This window comes from Bufo bufo, chromosome 5, assembly GCF_905171765.1.
Source record: "Bufo bufo chromosome 5, aBufBuf1.1, whole genome shotgun sequence".
Classification (NCBI taxonomy): Eukaryota; Metazoa; Chordata; class Amphibia; order Anura; family Bufonidae; genus Bufo; species Bufo bufo.
The window spans coordinates 413,806,912-413,831,119 of NC_053393.1; the positions used below are offsets into that span (position 1 = coordinate 413,806,912).

The 24,208-nt window shown below is 48.6% G+C and overlaps 1 protein-coding gene across 3 annotated transcripts in view; it reads right to left on the reverse strand.

Moving 5' to 3' along the window:
* TOP2B (DNA topoisomerase II beta) overlaps positions 1–24,208 on the reverse strand; it is a 93,607-nt gene that overhangs the window by 23,364 nt on the left and 46,035 nt on the right. For all 3 annotated transcript variants that reach the window (XR_005779184.1, XM_040433158.1, XM_040433157.1), the window contains exons 22-32: positions 21,288–21,422; positions 20,896–21,096; positions 19,442–19,637; positions 19,184–19,275; positions 18,898–19,053; positions 16,295–16,378; positions 15,805–15,999; positions 15,577–15,718; positions 13,387–13,557; positions 2,606–2,822; positions 2,407–2,492 (exon numbers count right to left, since the gene is read on the reverse strand). Coding sequence is in view for 2 of the 3 variants with exons in the window: in XM_040433158.1 (XP_040289092.1) it covers positions 2,407–2,492; positions 2,606–2,822; positions 13,387–13,557; positions 15,577–15,718; positions 15,805–15,999; positions 16,295–16,378; positions 18,898–19,053; positions 19,184–19,275; positions 19,442–19,637; positions 20,896–21,096; positions 21,288–21,422 (1,675 nt within the window). In the remaining variant the exon portion in view is untranslated. The remainder of the gene's footprint in view (positions 1–2,406; positions 2,493–2,605; positions 2,823–13,386; positions 13,558–15,576; positions 15,719–15,804; positions 16,000–16,294; positions 16,379–18,897; positions 19,054–19,183; positions 19,276–19,441; positions 19,638–20,895; positions 21,097–21,287; positions 21,423–24,208) is intronic.

Genomic DNA, 24,208 nt, shown 5'->3' on the forward strand with positions numbered 1-24,208 from the left:
GGGGGGAAAGGAGGGAGATTGAAGCAGGCAATACTTATCTGCACAGCATGCTCCCTCGATGTCCAGACCAGCAGGGATTCACCTCTTCAGACGTCTGACTCCAATCAAGGAGAGCAGTGCTCTGGTGGAGGGTAGGCAGCAGGTGTCCCAGCAGCTGGTGGGATGCCAGAGCTAACATGTCGAGCCTGGATCCACTTTTCTTCTGTGGGGGAATGGGAGGTAGCCAGGAACCTTCAGAAGACCGTGGCAGACCCTCCACAGGGGCCAGGAAAGCGCAATGCTGACCTGCGTCCCCATCTGAAACCAGAAAAAAATAACAAACAGGAGAAGAATAAATGTCAACCTCCTTGAACGGACACTAAGCAAAGACTGAAGTTCTCCTGGAGGTGCCTGGGGGTATAGCCTGAGGAGGAGGAGCTTCTTTTTTTGCATAGTGTCCCTCCTAGTAATATCTCTAAGCTATACCCATGGTCTGTGTCCCCCAATGGAATGAACGAGAAATTTATATTCCTGTTATTCTGGGCTGTGAAGTGATCAGTGATTGAGAGCTCTCTCTGTATAGAGTCATAGAGGGAAGGCTGTCAGTCACTGATAGGACCGTCAAAGGGACTGCAAAGCCCAGAACAAGCAGGAATTTACATGTATAGATTACAAGTTTTACTCAATCTGTATATAGATACAGGCATGAATGAACTCTGAACATCTTGAAGCCCAGTTCGCATCCACATTTTTTGACCCACATTTAATGTACACATGACATATATTAAATGGATGTCTCAGACAGATGCCATCTGTCACCATACGGTTCTATTGCATAAAAAAATAAAATTCTAATATGGTATGTTTCCTTTTTTTTCTTGCTGTACTGTGCAGGATAGAAAACCATAGTATACTATGTATTTGCATCCTTCCCCCAACATATGTTAAAGTGCATCCATCAGCAGCATACTACCTGGTCGAGTTGCTCCAGATGATAAAAATGATACATGTCTTGTGAAAATCAATTGTCACGCCTGAGAAGAAAGAAAAAAAAAAAAGAAGAAGTTTATTCTTTATACAAATGAGGGCTTCGGGGCACCAAGGGGCGTGCATAGGTGCACAGAAGAGATAGGCCCCACCCCGTAGTTCCCTGAAGCCCTCACTAGTATAAACAATGAACATCTTTTTTCTCAGGCATGACAATTGAGTTTCACAAGACAGGTATCATTTTAAATCAGCAGGATCAACCCTACAGGGCTGTATGACTGGTTTAGTGTAGTTCGTGCAGACAGAAGCTTTTTTTTTAAACCACTTAGGCTGGGTTCACACGGGCGTTGCGGGAAAAGGTGGAGGTGCGTTGCGGGAACATGCGCGTTTTGCACGCACGTGAGAAAAATCGGCATGCTTGGTACCCAAACCCGAAAGTCTACACAGAAGTTCAGGTTTGGGATCGGGGTTGTGTAGATTGTATTATTTTCCCTTCTAACATGGTTATAAGTGAAAATAATAGCATTCCTAATACAGAATGCATAGTGCAATAGCGCTGGAGGGGTTAAAAAAAAATATATATATATATATTTAACTCCCCTTAATCCACTTGCTCGCGCAGCCGGCATCTCTTCTGTCTTCTTCTTTGCTGTGTACAGGAATAGGACCTTTGATCACGTCACTCCGGTCATCACATGGTCCATCACATGATATTTTACCATGGTGATTGATCATGTGATGGACCATGTGATGACCGGAGTGAAGTCACCACAGGTCCTTTTCCGGTACACAGCAAATAAGAAGACAGAAGAGATGCCGGCTGCGCGAACAAGTGGATTAAGGGGAGTTAAATTATTTTTTATTTTTTTAACCCCTCCAGCGCTATTGTACTATGCATTCTGTATTAAGAATGGGAAAATAATAATGATCGGGTCTCCATCCCGATAGTCTCCTAACAACCGTGCGTTAAAATCGCACCGCATCCGCACTTGCTTGCGATTTTCACTCATCCCTGTTCACTTCTATGGGGCCTGCGTTGCGTAATAAACGCACAATATAGAGCATGCTGCGATTTTCACGCAACGCATAAGTGATGCGTGAAAATCACTGCTCATGTGCACAGCCCCATAGAAATGAATGGGTCCGGATTCAGTGCGGGTGCAATGCGATCACCTCCCGCATTGCACCTGCACGGAAATCTCGACCGTGTGAACTCAGCCTTAGGCTTTCGGCTACAAGCATGAATTCATATGCATTTTTCTCAAAATGCACAGTTGCATGAAATTTACAACTTTCAGAAAATATCTCAGTATAGGAATATGATTATTATTTTAGAAAAGTGTGAAACTGTCCATGTATGAATTGTGACTAGAGGCCATCACATGTTGAGTGACAAAAGCTCTACTATCCTTTTCCTATAAAATTATAATAAACTATTACCGTCATTTATCTTTGAAGAAATTGAAGTGGAAGAAAATATATCATCTACCGGTATATCCTTTTTCTTCTGGGTTTCCGTTGGTTTTCTACATGGGGGGGAATAGAAATAAAAGGTAAGTTAAGAACCACTTGAATATTTGAAACAATTAAACTTCTAGATGCTGTCACTTTGCAACTGAATCTTCTGGCTGCTACGTACTCTGTGGATTTAGTTGATTTGAAAGATGAGAAATCATAATCCTCTTTTTCTGGACTGTCTGAATGAGCATCGTCATCATTTTGATTGTTTGGAACTGGAGACGATTTTGGCTTGAAGTCATTGAGATCATTATTACTACTAATAAATTGATCATCGTCATCATCATCATCTGCATCTTCCTCTTCTGAAAAGTCAAATGTGTACTTGGGTCGTTCAGCTGTGGAGATATAAGAATCAAGTGAGAGGCATTTTATGTTAAAAGGATCAGATTATAGATCTCAGGACATACATCACCAGTCATAAAACATGACCCATAAGATTATGCCCATATCGCAAGGTGTGCTCTTTTGCGGTGGTGTTGGGAGGGCAGAGCATGGCAGTCTTATGTAAAACTTCAACAATGTAATGTAAATTTGTCAGAACTTAAAGGGAATGTGCAAGAATGAAAAGGGAGGGGGCACTTGGGTGGTCCTGTGAAAACTAGATTTTTGTGAACTCACCTGTAAAATCTCTTTCTCACTGAGTTTTCATTGGGGGACACAGGGCCATGGGTACAGCTGTTGCCACTAGGAGGCGACACTAGGCTAGAACTGTTAACTCCTCCCCTGCAGGCTATACCCCCTCTAGCCAGAAGAGAGCAACTCAGTTTTTTACCCAAGCAGTAAGAGCAAGAGAAACAAACCAAAATAAGAAGAGTAAAAATACACAACAAACGCCAGTGGTCCGAACCAAACTAAGAACGCACCTGGCTAACCCATCACTAAACCTTAGCGTCAAAAGGAATATACATACTGGGTGGGTGCTGTGTCCCCCAATGAAAACTCAGCGAGAAAGATTTTACAGGTGAGTTCACAAAAATCTTGTTTTCTCGCTCGTTATCATTGGGGAACACAGGACCGTGGGACGTCCCAAAGCAGTCCACAGGGAGGGAAGAGCCCACACCTATGGAAAAAACGCCCTCAAGGAAGCTCAGGACACTGCCGCCTGCAAGGCCTTGTGGCCAAGGCAGCATGCGCCGATGCAAAGGAGTGCACCTAGTAAAACTTGGTGAACGTGTGCAAGGAGGACAAAGTCGCTGCCTTGTAAGACTGTGAAGCTGACGCATGGTGGAGATGAACCCAAGAAGCGCCAACCGCTGGTCGGGTGTACCGTAACTCCGCTGGGCGGTGCCTTGCCCTGGGAGCGGAATGCCTCAGCAACTGCCAAACAGATCCACCTGGAACGTCCCCTTCGAGGCCGCCGAGCCTTTATAAGGCCCTCCAAGAAGAAGTAGGCAAGAGTCCGCATGGCGGAAAGAGCTAGCCATGGACAAGCAACTTTCGAGCCCAAATCCCATGGCTGATGCAGAGCTCGCTCTCTAGAATGCGAGGGAACGGAAAACAAATGTCTGTGTTGACGTGGAAGGCGACGACAACCTTCAGCGAAAAGGAAGGTATAGGGCGGAGCCGTGCCTTACGTGGGTGGCTGACAAGAAAGCATGTACGTACAAGAAAGACGCTACCAACTCCAAAATTCGCCAGGCGGATGAGCCCGCCATCAGGGACGCCACCTTCCCAGAAGAAAAAAAGCGGGGAAGACGACGTCACAGAGAGAGGCCATGTTCCTTACTGAAAAACCACCAGACGACCTACAGGTCGTTTGGGCGAAAAAACAAGTACCTGGTCCTAACTCTGGAAGCAGAACCAAAAATTCCAGGACTGCAGGATCCCCCTCTGCTAAGGGGAACGCTCCTTAGGAAGCGGTGACTTGGTGTACCGATGCCCCCAGAGGCGTAGAGACTTGTGGTGAGACCTCTGACTAGAGAAGCTGGTGGACAAACCAGAGAGAAAAAAACGCCTGAATCAGGCATGCCCAACTGCAGGCCAAATAACCAGTAGCTGGGAAATAGGTAGAAATAAAGCCGATGTGAGAATCACCGGCGGTGGGAAGCCTTGTCAGCGACCATATATTGACAGTGTGGCAACGTTGCCCGACGGGGAAAAATGAACCGGACCAAGATGAGAGAAATACTCCTGCCGGACGGAGAGTAATGACGATGTCCAACGCCCCAACCGTACCTGAGAAAACACTGGTCACATAGGAAAAAATAGTGATGGGATTCCAGAACAGTACCACGCATGGCTACTGGCCAGGTAGACAGAAGGGGAAGGCCGGCCACCATTCAGCTCGAGGAGGAGAAGAAATAGAAAGGGTGTTCCGTTCCAGGAACAAAACGTTTATCATGGTGGCAAGACGTGACAGCAACCCCGCTCTGCCTGGTGTGGGGAGTCTCGTAGTCAACCCATGGAATGGGCAGTGAAAAAGTATGACTACTATCGGACTGACATGACAGTCATTAGTCATGTCTTAATAGAGGTAAGTGTAGGTACAGGTAGCACTCCCGGACCAATGGGAAGGATACACCTGTAGAAGGAGGGATGTGTGTGACCACCATCGGACTGACATGACAGTCATTCGTCATGTCTTGAGAGGTAAGTGTAGATACAGGTAGCACCCCCGGACCAATGGAAAGGATTTACTTGTAGAAAGATTGATGTGGAGGGTGCCAAAGCCCACCATCCGGGTTCGGTATATGGCTGGAAGTAGAAGGCCACAAACGAATACCCCGTGCAAATGCAGATGAGGGGAAGGTAGTAACGTAGGAGCCACCAAGGCATGCGGGAAGGCTGTGAACCCTGAGCCAGAGAAGGAAAAGGACGGAAGGAGAAAAAAACAAGATTTTTGTATAACTTACCAGTAAAATCTCTTTCTCGCTCTTTCCTTGGGGGACACAGAAGACCTTGGGTATAGCTCAGCTCCCTAGGAGGCGTGACACTAAGTGAAAACTGTTAAGCCCCTCCTCCATCAGCTATTTCCTCAGCCTGGAGAGAGAGACTGCCAGTTGCGTGTCCAAGTAGTGAGAAAAGGCAAAGTCCAACAAGTGGAAACAACAAGCCAACTACCCAACGGGAAACCGTGCAGAAAAAAACAATGAATGGGTGGGTGCTGTGTCCCCCAAGGAAAGAGCGAGAAAGAGATTTTACTGGTAAGTTATACAAAAATCTCGTTTTCTCGCCCAATTTCCTTGGGGGACACAGAAGACCTTGGGACGTTCAAAAGCAGTCCAAGAGGGGAGAGACCACAGCACCAAGGCGAAGCACCCGAAGGCATCAAGGAAATGCCGCCTGCAAAACCAGGCGGCCCAAGGCAGCAGCCGCCGAAGCCAGAGTACGCGCCCTGTAGAACTTGATAAGGAGTGCAAGGAAGACCGTGGCCACCCTGCACAATTGCATGGCCGAAGCCCAATGCCTCCGGCCCAGGAGGCACCAACCGCTCTGGTGAAATGAACGGTGACACCAAAAACAGAACCCTGCCCTTGATGCAGTAACCTCAGCAATAGCCATTCTGATAAAGCGGAGGAAAGCCACCCTGGAGCCGTCAACCTTTGCGCGGACCTCCTGGAAACACAAGAGACCGAGCGTCGACAAGAGTCGGAGATGTCCAATTACAAACTGCAGAGACACGATGGCTACAGAAACACAACCGTAGAGGACAGAAGGAGTAGAGAGAGAACTTCTGTAACGGCTCCAAGGGAAAGAGTGAGGCGCCAAGAGCTCAGTATGTAGTTCCCAGGGCAGAAGTTCTTTACAGGGAACGCTGGAAGAGGAAGGACAGCGCCGACACTTGACACTTCAAGTAACAGAGTCCCAGTCGCAGGTCCAGGCCGGACTGGAGAAGACAGAATCATGGGAAGAGAAAGGCAGAGTGGGGGAATGTCCAGCTTCCTACAGAACCCCAGGTAAGATCCTAAGTCAGACAACAGAACCTGGACGACGCACGGCCGGGAGCGAACACTAGCGTGCCCGCTGGAATCGCCTGGGCAGGCGGGAGAAAACCCAATGTGAGTAGGCGCAGATCAGTGACACGGGCAAAAAGGTTGGTAAAACTGGTCCCGTCGGCCCCCGAGCAACGTCGTCCCGTATCCACCCGGAGTGGGGGAGCAGAAGGACAAACGGAAGGAACCGAAAAGAGCCCGCCCAGCATTCGACAGATGCCAGGACAAGTCAGGCTAAAGTCCATGTCGATGTAGCCACCCCAGAAAGGTGTTCTACAGTCCCGGTGTGGGGGATTTAAGGATAATCTTGACAGAAGAAGTAGTCCCGCCAAGTTACCGAGAAGGTAAGTCCACAGCAGGACCATTGCCCAGAATGGAAAAAGTTATCTGCACCCAGCGGGAGGACAGAACGCGGCAAACCCGGTAAATAGGCACACAGCTAGTACAGCCAGTGTGAATAATGGAGACAGTAGGAGGCCATAAGGAACACCGGAACCATCCATGTGAACAACCATGTTCTCCCCAGAGGGGAGGGCAGTGAAGGAACAGCCCCTGAAGCCTGGCCGGGGCAGAAGCCACATCGGAGTAAATCTTTCCCAGCGGAAGCCAAAACAGAGCCGGCGAGAAAAAACTGTTGAGACAGACCGGATGACACCCTCCAACCGAAAGGAGGAGTGGGCAACAGGGAAGCCATAGGACCGCTCAAAAGCAGAACTCTGCTACTCCGAGACGTCCGGCTCACCGCCTCGCAGAAGGCGAATACCCTAATGAACCCAAAGTGGAGGTCCCTGGGACATCGAGCACCCAAGAGAAGTTGGGCGACCTGCTCGAGAAGAGCGGCTCGAACCTGGTAGCAGAACAGACTGAAGCACAGAGGGTGCCAACAGGAAGGACTCATACCAAAATGCATCCGAAGAGGAGAAATGGTAATAGGCGAGGGAACCGTAATCCCACCAGAGCCAACGTAGACTTCGAGGGGGGCTGGAGACAGCACTCTCCACCATGTGACCGCTTGCGCAGGGAAGCAATGCAGCGGGGGGACGAATGGGTACACATCTAGGAACCACGAACACTCCCCAGGCGGAAGGGCCAACGAACATGGTGGATACCGTCACAACGGAAACGCAATATACATTCCGAACAGAGAATGGATACCACCCAGCTCGCTGCAGTAGAGAGCAAATAGAGCCCGTCCAGGTCAGGTGAACAGAAAGATCTCTTCAGAGAAGAGTGCCAGGCTTGCGGCAATCATCGTATCCCAAGAGTAAAACGGTATGTCGCAGGAGGAATGGAGGCATACGTACGAGCAGCCCCGTAAGCAGTGAGAAAGCCAACCCACCTACGGAAGGAGAAGGCATACACGGCCCAACAACGCACAGAGCGCACAAGAACGTCCGCTCACTGCAAAATAGTCACTCAGCGAAGAGGGCCAGCCACAGAGTCCAACAGAATCTACGGAAGTGCAACCAGAAAGGGGGGTATGCACAAGACTAGTATGGCATGCGATGGAACGCAAGCAGTCCGCCCAGAAGAGGGGGAAATGTACTTGGCAAACATTGCAGACAGCAAGCGTGCAAGGCCCGCCCCACAAGGGGGTGATGCCCAAGGCCAGTACATACTTCAGAGAAGTAGGACATACCATATTCCGCCCAGAAGAGGGCCATGCACATGGCCACACAGCATCCAGCAGGACGCAGGAGGTCCACCTAGTGAAATGGGGACATGCACAGGGTTATCCTAGCATTAAGTGAGTGTGCAATAATCCACCAAACACCGAATTTCGTGAGAGTACAACTACTCCGCCAATGAATGGGGACATGTACAAGTCCAGCACAGCATATACAAGATCAGCCGTGAGTCCCGTGAGCGTACAAAATTCCGCCCATGGAATGAGGGGTGGTCACGCACAAGGCTAGCACCGTATCCAATGGGAGTGCAAGCACTCCCCCATGTTAGAGGCCAGCAACGTATCTGGTGAGAGTGCAGTATGCCGCCCAGAAAGGGGGGGACATGCCCATGGCCAGTATTGCAACCAGGGAGAGTGCGAGCACCCCGCCATGGATGGGGGTCATGCACCTGGCCAGCAGCGTACTGGCGAGAGAACAAACACAGTCAGTGAGAGTGTGTGTATGTTGCCTGAGGAAAGGAGACATGCCCATGGCCGGCAGCGAATCCAGTGAGAGTGCAGTACACCGCCCACGGAAGGGGGAACATGTATATGGCCGGCAGCGGATCCAGTGAGAGTTGCAAGCACCCCACCCTGGAAGGGGGTCATGCACATGGCCAGCAACTTACCAGCGAGAGAACGACCCTACTCAGTGAGAGTGTATGCATGGCGCCTGAGGGAAGGAGGCATGCCCAAGGACGGCAGCGAATCCAATGAGAGTGCAGCATACCGCCTATGGAAGGGGGTCATGCACATGGCCGGCAGCGAATCCAGTGAGAGTGCAGAATTTTGCCTACGGAAGGGAGTCATGTCTATGGCCGGCAACGAATCCAGTGTGAGTGCAGCGTTTCCCTATAGAAGGAGGTCGTGCACATGCCCAGCACCATATCCGATGAAGTGCAGTATTCCGCCTAAGAAAGGGGGTCATGCACATGGCCGGTAGCGAATCCAGTGAGTGAAGCGTTTCCGCTTATGGAAGGGGATCACGCACATGGCCGGCAGCGAATCCAGTGAAAGTGCAGCGTTCCCCTATGGGAGGGGGTCGTGCACCAGACCAGCACCGTATCTGGTGAGAGTGCAGATTCCACCTATGGAAGGAGGACATGCACATGACCGGCAGCGAATCCAGTGAGTGCAGCGTTCCGCCTATGGTAGGGGGTTGTGCACATGACCGGCAGCGAATCCAGTGAGAGTGCAGCGTTCTCGTGCACATGGCCAGCATCGTATCCGGTGAGAGTGCAGTATTCCGCCTAAGAAGGGGGTCATGCACCAGGCAAGCCCGCAGCCAGAGAGAGTGCAGTATCCCGCCTAGGAAGGGGTTGTCATGCACATGGCAGGCACCATAGCTGGAGGGTGACGAATTCTGCCTACAGAAAAAAAGGGGCCGCATGCACTTGGCCAGCGCTGTATCCCGGGAGAGGGCAAGAACCATCTAGAAGGGAAACATGCACCAGCCGGGGAGTGCGACACCATGCCGCCTATGGAAGGAGCATGCATACAGGCAGCACTACTGAGATGAGTCCACCCCGCAGGCCAGAACAGACGGGGGCCGGGAAGGAGCGCCGGAGGTGCGGCCCAGCAGGCCGCGAAGCCTGCAAAATTTACGCCACTGCCGTCAGGAACGGGCCCCCGGCCCAGAGCAGCGCATCGGTAAGGGGATGGGGGACCCTGAGACCGGATGCCCGTGCGGATGCGAGTGCATCGTTCCCAGGAGGGACGCCGGTAGGAGATGTGGCTGAACCTATTCACAGCATTCTGCAGCTAGCGTGGGAGCTGCAATGTCCTATGGAGGCTAGGAAGGGAGGAGAGGGAGCAGGGAGCAGGGAGTAGATTGTAGCCCTGCGGCACCCCATGGGCCAGCCTAGGTCCAGCAGTGACAGAAGGGTCCAGAAGCACAGTATGGGGGTCAGGCACGCAGGAGACCAGGGTGGGAGGGTGGGGGACGTAGGGCTGAAGAAGCCACTCTCTCACCATAGCCGTCTTCACCCTCGGTCCGTTCCAGCAGGGTCGCCCCTTCAGCTACTGGCCTCGTAGTGGCAGGACGCTGGAAGAGGGACTTGGCGTGCGGGCGACCCTTGAGCTGGCGGGATGTAGGGGAGCTAGGCTGCCCTGATCCACCTTGCCTTCTGTGGGGGAGGCAGCAGTGCGGGTGACCGGCACTTGCGCAGCTCAACCCCGGGAGAAGCAGAGAGGTCTAGTGCGTCTCTGTTGTCCCTGATGATCTGGAACAAAAAGAAAAAAGTAAAAATCTAAATTTAAACAAGGAGAAAACAGCCCTGCAGAGCAGGGAGTGTCTTGCCTCCTTGGACACTAAGCAAAAAACTGGCAGTCTCTCTCTCCAGGCTGAGGGTATAGCTGATAGAGGAGGGACTTAACAGTTTTCACTTAGTGTCACGCCTCCTAGGGAGCTGAGCTATACCCAAGGTCTTCTGTGTCCCCCAAGGAAATTGGGCGAGAAAGTAGAGGTTAGGTCTAAAGCCCATTTCCCATATGAGACTGGTGCAATACCGAAGTAGCCACAGGATCTAGTGGTCGTGCAATACTCCGCCTGAGGAGGAAGCCATGCAAGGGGAGCCACAACTGAATTTCTAGCACCATCTTCCAGCTGAGATGGGGGCCACAGGGCAGAGGCCACCGAATTCAGTGCTAGAGGAATCCGCCACTTGACCAAGGAGCTGTGCAGTAGGAACCATAGTATGTAGTGGCAATGCAAATACCACTACCACGGCAGTAGCCACCGCCTGCCCCGCTAGCGCAAAACTGAGGGGAAGGCCTAAGGACATCCAGTAGAAGCCCTGGTACCATACTGCCCCAGTTAAGTGGAGCTAAACTTAAACACCCCAACTGGGAAGGGCGCTGAACAGGAGCAACCGCCCAAACTAACACCAGGGTAGAACCCCTACCTGAGGTGGATGCCCTACTGCAGAGACTACAAACTCGGGCACGTAAACACTGCACCTGCGGATGAGAACATGCTGTAGTTGCTAAACCAGAGTGCCAGCATAACCACTTCCCCAGACAAGGAGGAGTGGTGAATAGAGAATACAGAGTCAGTGAAACGCTCGACTGGCTGGAACGTATTCACAATATTATGTGCAATAGCGTACACACTACCTATTGAAGGGGACAAATACCATCACCGACTAGAAAAGTGGAGGCCCATGGAGATAGGGGGTCTCTAGGACACCCAAGTGTTGCTAGGTAACCCCCTGAGAGACAGAGGATGTCATAATCATGCCCCAAACGAGCACCGAAAAAGAAAAGAAGGATACAATGTGGAAATAGCCAACGTATCCACTGGCGGCACCCATATACCACTAGATGAGTACAGGGCACCCGCGGGTACTGACTGTTGCCATGCCCCACTTGTGAAAGAAGCGAAGGCATCTAGAGCCGTGGCGTAGTCGAATTGCAGTATTCATTGGTAGTGCAGTACTCCGCCTATGGAAGGGGACAGCGTGACAGTCAGAACCATATCCAATGGTAGTGCAATTACCCCACGTATTGAAGGTGGTAATGCATACGGCAAGCACAGCCGTCGGTGGTAGTGCAATTACTCCACCTATGGGAGGTGGTAAATACGGCAAGCACTGCAGTCAGTGGTAGGGCGATTACTCCCTCTATAAAGGGAAGGGGGGTTAATGCATACGGCAGGAACTAATGCATTTGGCGAGTTCTGTACCCAGCGGTAGTGCACTTACTCCATCTAAGTAAGGGGATAATGCATACAGCACACACTGTAACCAGTGATAAAATCATTGCGCCACTTATGGAAGGGGAAATGCATACAGCAAGTACTGAATCCAGTGGAGATGCAATGCCGCCACCTACGGAATGGGGAACGCATACATCCGGCACTGAAACCAGTGTTATTGCGCTTAGTCCACCTATGGCAGGGGTCAATGTATCAGGCAAGAATTGTATTCCGTAATATTGCGATTACGCCGCCTATGGAAGGGGGTAATCAACCAAACGACCCTGGAGGGTGGATTGGGAAGTTCCAGAGGTTCCCCCACTGGATTGCGCAGGTGGAGATTTATCAACCAATTGACCCAGGAGGGCGGACTGGGAATGTCAGAGGTCCTCTATTGAATTGCGCGGGTGGAGAATTATAAACCAAACAACCCAGGAGGGTGGATTGGGACTTCCAGAGGTACTCGACTGGATTGCGCAGGTGGAGAATTATCAACCAAACGACCCAGGAGAGTGGATAGGGAATGTCAGAGGTCCTCCATTTGATTTCGCAGGTGGAGGAATGTCAGTCAAACAGCCCCGGAAGGCGGATTGGGAATCCTTCAGGGGTCCTTCACTGTATTGCGCAGGTGCAGAATTATCAACCAAGCGGCCGCGGAGGGCGGACTAGGAAACTATGAGAGGTCCTCCTGTGTCCGGGACAGGGCACGGGCCCAGTCTGGTACCGCACGGTCAGGGTGATCCTGCGGTGATGTGGGCTGAGGTGAGCGGGGCCCCTATTAATGTTCTTTCTTTTTTTTTATATATGACTGGGATGCCTAGCCTCAAATGGATAAGTTGTAGGAAGGGTTAAATTCTTCATAATTAAAACAAATTGCACTGCCTATCTAAACCTTTGATAACTCGGTGCCGGCCGAAAAGAAGTGGCTGGCCAGGAAGGGTTAAAAGTCCCTTGAAGACCAGGGTCGGTGCTCAGCTGGCTTCTGGGGGAGGGGAACAGCTAGGCAGGAAGAACTCACCACCTAGGCGACCCCTTGGCTGGCGGGAAGCAGGGGAGCTGGGCTGCCTTGGATCCTCCTTTTGCTTCTGTGGGGAGGTCGAGCGGTGAGGGACTCCGACACCAGTCTTGCTCCCTGGGATAACAGAGAGGATGGGCGACTCAGTTTCCCAAACCTAAAAGGGAAAAAGGCTAAATAAGGCAGGGAGGTCTGCCTCCTGCAGACACTAAGCTAAAACGGAGTTGCTCTCTCCTGGCTGGAGGGGGTATAGCCTGCAGGGGAGGAGAACAGTTCTAGCCTAGTGTCGCCTCCTAGTGGTCGCAGCTATACCCACGGTCCTGTGTCCCCCCAATGATAACGAGCGAGAAAGGAAGCTTATTTACCTGCTTCCCGGCGCTGGCTTCCTGTTCCTTCTCTTCCACACCTGGGCTGCTCCTCTGAAAACATCCAGTCTGACATCTCCACAGCCAATCACTGCTTTGCAACCCCCACCCCTCATTCTTGCATAACCTCTTTAAAGGCTATGAGATTTTAAGGTCTCTTGGCCAAGGTTGAACATGTTTACGGTACACCAAAATCCTACTTTAAAAATCTTACATTTAAGACTTACCAGCTGCTCTTCTCAGTAGGGAATCTCGAGGTATGACTACAGGTTCTACTACTTCAGTCTCTTCAATATCACTGTCTGACTTGGATTCATCTTCTGACCAGGGGTTCCTCTTCTTCCCTTTTTTGATGGTGGAGGTTTTTGGAGTCAGAGAAATCCTTTTAGCTCGAGATCCTAAGAAAATTAAATGCAACAAAAATCTGCATAAACCAGTGTATAAATGGTAGCAACAGCCGATTATGACGTGACTATTTTAAAGTAAAATTCTTAAAGGGAGCCTGTCACCTACCTGACCGGTTTTAAGCAGATCACATTGTTCAGTGGGACACAAAGACATGACACAGATGTCACCTGTGTTTAGCATTTCGGATCCTTCAAATCGCCCCAAAAAGTAGTTTTAGGATATGCTAATGAGCCATCGCAAGTGCCCAGGGGCTGAAAGTCTGCCGGCCTCACTCGCGCCTAACTCCACCCCTCAGTAAACTCCGGCCAGCCTTGTGGCTCTGTGACATCATATTTCCTTATAGCCCGTTCGCGCATCAATGTCGGGCCCGGCTGTGTAATGTGTGTGTTGCCAGTAACAAGCACACTTTAAGGCTACTTTCAAACTAGCGTTTTTTTGTGGATCTGTCATGGATCTGCAAAAACGCTTCCGTTACAATAATACAACCACATGCATCCGTCATGAACGGATCCGGTTGTATTATGTCTTCTATAGCCATGACGGATCAGTCTTGAACACCATTGAAAGTCAATGGAGGACGGATCCGTTTTTTATTGTGCCAGATTGCGTCAGAGAAAACGGATCTGTCCCCATTGACTTACATTGTGTATCAGGACGGATCCGTTTGGCTCCGCTTCGTCAGGCGGACAGCAAAACGCTGCAGGCAGCATTTTGGTGTCCGCCTCCAAAGCAGAATGGTGACTGATCGGAGGCAAACTGATGCATTCTGAGCGGATCCTTTTCGATTCAGAATGCGTTAGGCATGATCCGTTTTGGATCGCTTGTGAGAGCCCTGAACGGATCTGACGAACGGAAAGCCAAAACGCCAGTGTGAAAGTAGCCTAACACTGAGCAGTACATGAGAGCACTCAGTCAAGATTTACAATAAATGGATAGTAAACCTCTGGGCACTGTAAACTACCTTCTTCGTTTCAGGGTGCAGACTGATGTCTCAGTTAGGCTGAGTTCACACGGGCGTTGCGGGAAAAGGTGCGGGTGCGTTGCGGGAACATGCGTAATTTTTCTGCGCGAGTGCAAAACATTGTAATGCGTTTTGCACTCCCGTGAGAAAAATCGCGCATGTTTGGTACCCAAACCCGAACTTCTTCACAGAAGTTCGGGCTTGGGATCGTTGTAGATTGTATTATCTGAATACAGAATGCATAGTACAATAGCACTGGAGGGGTAAAAAAAAAATATAAAAATTCTTTAACTCACCTTAATCCACTTGATCGCGCAGCCCGGCTTCTCTTCTGCCTTCATCTTAGCTGTGTGCAGGAACAGGACCTGTGGTGATTTCACTTCGGTCATCACATGATCTTTTACCATGGTGATGGATCATGTGATGACCGGAGTGACGTCACCACAGGTCCTGTTCCTGCACACAGCTAAGATAAAGGCAGAAGAGAAGCCGGGCTGCGCGATCAAGTGGATTAAGGTGCGTTAAAGAATTCTTTTTTAACCCCTCCAGCGCTATTTCACTATGCATTCTGTATTCAGAATTCTATTATTTTCCCTTATAACCATGTTATAAGGGAAAATAATAATGATCGGGTCTCCATCCCAATCGTCTCCTAGCAACCGTGCGTGAAAATTACACAGCATCCGCACTTGCTTGCGGATGCTTGCGATTTTCACGCAGCGCCATTCACTTCTATGGGGCCTGCGTTGCGTGGAAAACGCACAATATAGAGCATGCTGCGATTTTCACGCAACGCATAAGTGATGCGTGAAAATCACAGCTCATGTGCACAGCCCCATAGAAATTAATGGGTCCAGATTCAGTGCGGGTGCAATGCGTTCACCTCCCGCATTGCACCCGCGCGGAAATCTCACCCGTGTGAACTCAGCCTTAGTTAGTGCTGCCGATCTACATTCTTCTGGGTGACCAGGCTATGTTTCAGGCAACACCCATTAGAAAGTGAATACTAAAACTGGCAAACACATAAATACTGTGTAATCTCACATACCAGGCTCCTTCTCTTTCCTTTCCCGCTTGGGCTTTACAGGCTTTACTGGAGTAGTGGTCTGAGAGTCTTCACCTCCCTCTGCTACTGTGGTGCCAAACTCCTCATCAAACTCTAGTTTTAGTGCTAAGGAGTCCATTTCACCCTGCAAAAGAAAAAACGAAATGGTCATTGCACGTGAAAACAAAAAACAAAAAGGTATTTGTACACTTGATGACAGACCATCCTCACCTTCTTCTTCTTGAGCAACTTCTTACTGACATCAGCTTTCATTGCACTAATCTGGGGCTCTATTCTTCTGCCGTACATTGATGGCAAGGTCTCCTCTAGCTGAAGCTTCTTCATTTTTGGTTTGCCTACTTTACCTTTTATTGCTTTGCTAGCAATGCCAGCTAAAGCGTCTTCTTTTTCCTGAGCCTCCACTTTCTAAACAGAGAAATCAAAGTTACTTTTAAGTCTCCAATAAGAACACCCAATGAAATGTACACAAGGTCCCCAAACTTTTTTATACTTCAAGTCACATTCAAACACAACAGGTTGTGTTTAGCCAGGTTATTGCTAAACACTTCACTGAAATTACATAAACTAAGTATTTTATTTGCACTTTTATGGCACTAATGTCTGATCAAGGGGACCGAACACCCTAGGATAAGTGACAAAAATTGGCGTGTGTGTGATCCCCAACTATATTTTCTGTATGAAGGGTCCTGTCTGTACTTACATCAAGCTCATCAATAAAAGCTGCCAAGTCATCTTTCCAGAGGTCGGACGGAGATTTTTTCTTCAGTTCGTTTAGCTCCTTACCCTAAAACATAAATACATTTTAGATGGCTTGTCCCAACAGAGAGACTCTCCAGTGTCCTAATGACTCGGTGAGTGGGTGATGAACAAGAATATTGCATAGAATCAAGACACGAACATAAAATTAATGGTTAATGACCACTTATGTCCATATGTAACAGATATTTTCCACTGTGTATTTTGGCATGAATCGGCAGCATCTTTCACACATCAATAAATCATGTGCGGTCCTGTCTTCTCCATAGACAGCACTAGGGCTGCAGTAAACGATTATTTTTACGATTAATCGAGTACTCTAATAAGAAAAAATGAATTAATAGACTGTTTTCCTTTATAAAAACTCAGACTCCCTGCCATCAGTCCCCAACACCCTTCGTTACTTGCCTTCAGCTCTCCACCACCCCCAGTGCCTTCAGCTCCCCACCACCCCCAGTGCCACCAGCTCTCCACCACCCCCAGTGCCACCAGCTCTCCACCACCCCCAGTGCCACCAGCTCTCCACCACCCCCAGTGCCACCAGCTCTCCACCACCCCTAGTGCCACCAGCTCTCCACCACCCCCAGTGCCACCAGCTCTCCACCACCCCCAGTGCCACCAGCTCTCCACCACCCCCAGTGCCACCAGCTCTCCACCACCCCCAGTGCCACCAGCTCTCCACCACCCCCAGTGCCACCAGCTCCCACAGGTCATCAGTTGCTCCCCCTCCCACTGCCATCTGCTCCTCCCCCAATGCCACCAGCTCCCCCCACTGCCATCAGTTCTCCCACTCCCCCTCCTAGCCATCAGTGCCCAGCCGCAGCGCCAGTGAAATAAAATATCCTGAAGATGTGTGTACGTCAGGATCCAAAGCAGCGAGTTGTGCGAGCAGGCGGGTGACCACGGAGCGTGATGAATAGCAAGCTCTTCACTCACACTCTGTGGTCACAAACGAATCATCGATTCGAGGATTTTTTTTGTGTCGAGTTAATCGATTAATTCGAGTAATCGTTTCAGCCCCAGACAGCACAATATGTTTATTCACACATCAGCTATTCCCACTGACCATGTAAACCACTGACAACACGGATGGCATCCATGTTCTGTCAGTAATTTATAAGAACCTTTGGTAGGACATGTGCTGAAAGCTGAATGTGAGCCTAGTAGTGTACGTGGAATACAGTTGACACACAGAGGGCAAAAAATTGACACAATGACCAAACACTGTTCCTTCACTGATAACCATCCTCACACAGATGTCATCACGGACGTGTGAAAGAGGCCTAAAGAGCTTTCTAGTCCCTAAATAAATTTGAAGCTTAGTTTCAGGGAGAGATTCATCAATAACATCCACTGTTGCTCAGCATAAGGTTACGTGACCAATCAAAATTAGGACAACACTTTGCATGTAAGAATGACTCTAAAATGCTATCGTACCTGCACTGTAATTAATTGCAGTTTTACATTGGTAATTTGGTAAGGTACAGTATTTAGATAAAAGCTGCTCAAAAGCACAGATCAGGACATCGATGTTAATTGGGGAGTCAGATATTGGTGGGACACACAAGAGTTAGTCTGACAGCTGTTTTAGACACGGTGGTCTTAACTAATTACCTATGTTTTCAGGCACAGTGACTGTTTTGAGTCGCATGTACTTTCTGCTTATTTCGATTTGGCTCACCTGCTTTGTATTTGTAAGTATATTTTTGTATGGATTTATTTTTTTACATTAAAAGTTATATTTTAGGTCTGAGGTGCTTTACTCTGTCTATAATGATCTAATTCATATTGCCGCTGACTTCTATATGTATAGACTGAGGAGGTCATTTATTAAACATAAATACACTTAAAGTAGGCGTATTTCTGGCGCAGACTGTGGTGCAAAGGTCCAGTAGACCCGTCTCATTTACCATTTTCTACGCCTGTTTTAGGTGAAGAAAACGGTCTAAATTTAGAAGCGGTGGTGGATCTGCCAAAGTTCTGAAGAGGCTGGTGCCTCTTCATAACTCTGGCAGAGCCACCACCAGGTATAGGGCTTATTAAGACTGGCGTCTAAAATAGCGGTCTTAATAAAAGTGTGCCCCTGAGTTTCTTATATGTCGCTATTACCAAGGAAAGAGTTTAGCAGTTTTAAAAGGTTTATCTCATTTCAGCAAATAGCATTTATCATGTAGAGAAAGTTAATACAAGGCCCTTACTAATATATTGATAGTATCCATATTGCCTCCTTTGCTGGCTTGATTCATTTTTCCTTCACATTATACACTGCTCAGTGCAAGCATGGCCACTGCAGGGTGGTCATAATCCCGGGAAACAAGCAGTGTGTAATGTGATAGAAAAATGAATTAAATCTGCAAAAGGAGGCAATATGGACAATCACAATACAATAGTAAGTGCCTTGTATTAACTTTGTCTACATGATAAATGCTATTTGCTGGAGACAAACAACCACTTTAACCAACTCAAAAAGGTCTATTCTTCATACAAATGAAGCATAAGTAGTACATTGTATAATTGGCTGTCCATGTACAAAAATGTGTACAATACCTTTATATCTCTCTGTTTAATCAGGTCATCTACTTTCTCTTTGGAAAGACTCCATAGAGACATGTTGAGAATGTAGTTAAAATCAGGCCCCGATGTGGTACCCGAATCTGAGGACTTATCATCGTTATGATCTGGGATATCATCTTCCTCTGCAGACTGTAAAGACATTGGATGATCATCACACATCAGACATCTACATTATTAGCAATCATGTTAAGAAGCTAATGAGCCCTCCCCTTCCTTGTAAAAGGGAGCGCATTTAGATTGAAATGTGAATTCTGCCTACCTTTTCCTGTGCTTCTTTCCAAGCTTTGACAGGGTCAGATTCATACCCCTTCTGCACCAACATCTGAATTAGCTCCCTTTTAGTCTTGTTTTCTAAAAATGAAAAAAATGCATTAACCAACTTTCTAGTGGCAGTTATGGATACACATAATCACTATGTAGGAGCTGGAATTAATAGATTTGATAAAGGCAAGTTACAAATGACATGCAGTTACTGGTTAACAAAACATTTGCGCAGAGCTCTTCAAAGAATCATTACCTATTGCCATCTTCCCTTGAATCTTCTCAAGGATAAACCTGGCTTGATTGTTAAGTCTTGCAGCCTCAGCACTTAACATTCCCATTAACCACTCTTTCCGTAGACCATAGTAATGTAATCTTAAATCAAAAAACTCCTTCAGAATATCCTGAACAGTTTCATATTTTTTAAGACAGCCCATGTGATCAAACAAGACCTAAAAGAAAAGAAATATAATTAGTTGTGTAAAAAAAAAAAAAAAATCCCAGTGGTGCTGTTCACACTAGCACCAAGGCTCACGTTCATCAGGGAGCGATAATAGCTAAACCGTTTTACTAGCAGATCCTGAAGTGGGGTCTGTAAGGCCCCTTGCAGACGAGCGTGTGTCACGCTGCGAGTCCGCAGCTCCCGGCCTGACCTCCCAGCACTGACGGGTTGCATAGCATTATATTGATTTATGATGCTATGTAACCCTTACAGTTCTGGAATGTATTGGATAACACTGACATAATGCTGCCAGTGTTATCCAATACATTCCAGAACTGTAAGGGTTACATAGCATCATAAATCAATACAATGCTGTGCAACCCCCGTCAGTGCAGGGAGGTCAGGCCGGTAGCTGCGCTGCGAGTCTGGAAGGGGCCTAAGAGTTCATGAATTTTTAACTGCAAGAACAGACTACAATGATTTTGCTGGCAATTAAATACAGGAAAGCCTGAAGAAAACTAAACGCTAATGTGAACAGAGCCTACAGTGAACAAATTTCAGCAATATAGTGTATAGTTATATAATGACATGGCAAATATTTGAAGGGGGTATCTGAGGTTATCGCGGGCAATGCTGGGAAGGCTCGTCCCCGTCACCGCCTGCCATTGGCTGGACCCTCCCCGACACCAGATGTTTTCATCCGCGCATGGGGAGAAGCAGTGGCGGCTGTGCTGAGACCAGGAGCGGAGCAGGGACCCAGGTAAGTAGAATCAGTGCGAGGGGTCCGGGCGTATGGAGGGGGCACTTCCAGCCTCAGATAACCCCATTAATAGATGTAGGAAATGCTCAAACTGTCCATACCCATTAAAGTTTTTTAAAGGGTTTTCCGGGATTTTAACTATTGATGACCTAGCATCAGGATCAGCTGTTTGTAGAGAAGGCCACGTGTCGTGCCAGGGTAGCCTTCCCATTATTGTTTACCTGCTCGCCGTCGACATCACAGCGGTGAGCAGTATAATTACAAGCCGTCCCATTCACTTTAATGGGATGGCTCGTTCCTATACACTTAAAGAAGTGAATGTGGACAGCATGTTTCGGGCACTTAGATTTCAACATTTCTGATCCTTTGTTGTCCTGGGAGATAAGCTGCTGCTAGATGTGTCTCTCTATTGAGAACACAAGCAGGCTTGGCCGACGACTATCTATATTAGCGTAATGTTAAGAGCAAAAAAAGCAGAGTAATGAGAAAAGGAAACAAGAAAACCTACCATAGAATTGCAGGTAAGTGAGGTCTGAAGCTTGAAGACTTTGTGCAAGCCAGCAGCTTCTGCTTGCGCCAGTTTTTCTTCTGTCATTTTCACAACAAATTTCACAGTTGTATCAGTGTGGTACTCCTTGTAGTCTGATATCAGAGCTGGAGTTTTCTCTGTGCCATTAAGCATAGGCTCCAGAACCTGCTCCTTGTAAACCTATTGAGATATCATGCATTATTAAACATGCAAGAACAAGAATAAAGTACTCAAATACTGCTCGGAACCCAACTTCTATGAGGGAGGAAGGGAAGGGAAGGGAAGGAAAGGAAGGAGTCTCCCCCATTAGCTATTCAATTTAATGAAAAAGGCAAAAAAGATAAAACTATTATACGTGCACGTCCACTAACCTGTGTCCACGTTCTGACTGGGAGCTCTGTAATTTCTATAGTATTCCGGTCAAGGACAAAAATCTCCCCACTCATAGCGTACTGGTTTTGGCCCAGTTCCTGAATTGCACCCTTGAAGTTCTTGTAGCTAGGAAGCTGCAATATTGACAAAAACCCAACAAATAAGACACCAAAACATACAACTGCTTTCCAGAAAACAGGGGAACACCAATCACTGTTCTAGCTCCCGCTGGTGACAGAATGGAAGAAAATTGACCTGACATTGTCCGACATTTAAAAGTTGCCCCTGTGCTTCACCTCTTCCAGAAGGTCAGGGGCAGACTGGACATAGACCCTGCAGGAAAATTTACTGGCGGCCTAATGCACACAGGGGGCTGCCCAAGATCTTCTCAATGCCGCTGGCCGGCTACAGGGTGATCTGATGCTCTCAGCATTTATTAAGGGGTTATCCAATATCAATAACTGCCCCCCCCCCCATGTGCTGGGCCCCTTACAGGGAATATATTTACCTGGGTCCCTGCTCCCTGCGCCGCCTCCTGGTTCCCGCACTGCTGCTGTTTCTCTCTGTACACGGATGAAAACATCCGGTGTCAGGGGGGGAGCAGCCAATGGCAGGCAGGGACGGGGATGAGTCCCCCTAGTATCACCTGCGATGCTAGGGAGGCTTGTCTGTGTCCCCGCCTACCATTGGCTGCACCCCCCCCCCCCTCAAAACAGGATGTTTTTATCCGTGTACAGGGAGAAGCAGCGGGGACCCAGGTAAATATATTCCCTGTGAGGGGCCCGGCACATTGGGGGGGGGGGGGGGGCAGTTATATATATTGCATAACCCCTTTATTACTAGGTGCATCAGTTACTGGCAGCAGAAACTGCTCTCCTATATTCAACTGTATTGCCATCCTCAGGACTTTAAGGCTACTTTCACACTTGCGTTAGGAGCGGATCTGTCTGGTGTCTGTACAGACGGATCCGCTCCTATAATGCAAACGCTTGCATCCGTTCAGAACGGATCCGTTTGCATAACTGTTCATTTCAGATGTGATTTTTCACTTCGGAAAACTCAGATCCGACAGTATATTCTAAACACAGAAGCGTTCCCATGGTGATGGGGACGCTTCATGTTAGAATATACTGAGAACTGTGTACATGACTGCCCCCTGCTGCCTGGCAGATGCTGCCAGGCAGCAGACGCCCCTCCCCCCCCTCCTGTATTTAACTTATTGGTGGCCAGTGCGGCCCCCCTCCCTCCCCAGTATTAATTGTAACCAGTGCGGCCCCCCTCCCTCTATATTCATCGGTGGCCAGTGCGGATTCCCAGTATAAAAAATATGACCAGTGCGGCCTCCCCCTCCCTCCCTCCCCAGTATTAAATATGACCAGTGCGGCCTCCCCCTCCCTCTATATTTATTGGTGGCCAGTGCGGATTCCAAGTATGGCCTCCCCAGTGCGGCCTCCCCTCTCCCCCCCTTCCTAATTAAAATCACACCCCCCCCCCCCCCTTCCCCATCATTGGTGGCAGCGGAGAGTACCGATCGGAGTCCCAGTTTAAATAGCTGGGGCTCCGATCGGTTACCATGGCAACCAAGACGCTATTGCAGTCTTGGCTGCCATGGTTACTCAGCAATAAATACAAGCATTATACTTACCTGAAGAGCTGCGATGTGTGTCCGGCCGGGAGCTCCTCCTACTGGTAAGTGACAGGTCTGTGCAATAGGCAATGCGCCGCACAGACCTTTCACTTACCAGTAGGAGGAGCTCCCGGCCGGACACACATCGCAGCTCTTCAGGTAAGTATAATGCTCAAAAGTATATTAATAGGGACTCCTGACTTTACATTGAAAGTCAATGGGGGACGGATCCGTTTGAAATTGCACCATATTGTGTCAACGTCAAACGGATCCGTCTCCATTGACTTGCATTGTAAGTCTGGACGGATGCGTTTGGCTCCGCACGGCCAGGCGGACACGAAAACGCTGCAAGCTGCGTTCGGGTGTCCGCCTGCTGAGCGGAGCGGAGGCCAAACGGAGCCAAACTGATGCATTCTGAGCGGATCCGCATCCATTCAGAATGCATTAGGGCTGTACGGATCCGTTCGGGGCCGCTTGTGAGAGCCTTCAAACGGAACTCACAAGCGGAGCCCCGAACGCTAGTGTGACAGTAGCCTTATACTGCTGCAGCTGGGGCGGTAGAATTTTATGCTGGTCTGAAGTATTTGGTCCTGGTGGGGCTACAGTATTGCTGGCCAGCCTATTTATGCAGGCCCTGTCTTCTGTAAATTTAGACACACCTACAATATATGGCCACGTTTATGTTTTTTTTATTCCATTCCAGGGCCACTTTATGTTCCCAGTCCGCCCCTGCTGAAGGTAGTTTACACTCCCCTCCATCAGGAGAAGATGTCAGCTCCAACAGCACGCAACCTACTGAAATGCCTGGGACTGGAGACAACTCTGAGCCCAGGTGTTGGAAGTGGCTCTGTCACCAGGATCAGCCCTATTAAACCATACTGCCTAGTAGAGCTCATCACGCTGATTAAAACAATACCTTTCTTCTGTCTGAATGTTAAATAGCTGCAGAGATATCTGTGTTTTATTCAAATGCAAATGAGAAGTTCAAGCACCAGGAGGCGGGGCTGAATCCTTTGAGTGCTGCTTTGTAAACCCCAGTGCTCTGCACACTCCCCCCTCCCCTTGATTGACAGGGCTAGACATGCTAAGGGCAGAGATGTGATCTATCATCTACATATCATATACTCTATGTACCATAGCTTCACCACACTAAGATCGGTTCAGAAAGCTAAAATACATATTACTGCTTTATTCACAAGAACAATATAGGATTATAAAGACAACAGTAATGTGTGTTAGCTTCTAAGCATAGAAAAAACATGCATCTCTATGTGATTATGCTATAGCTTGGTG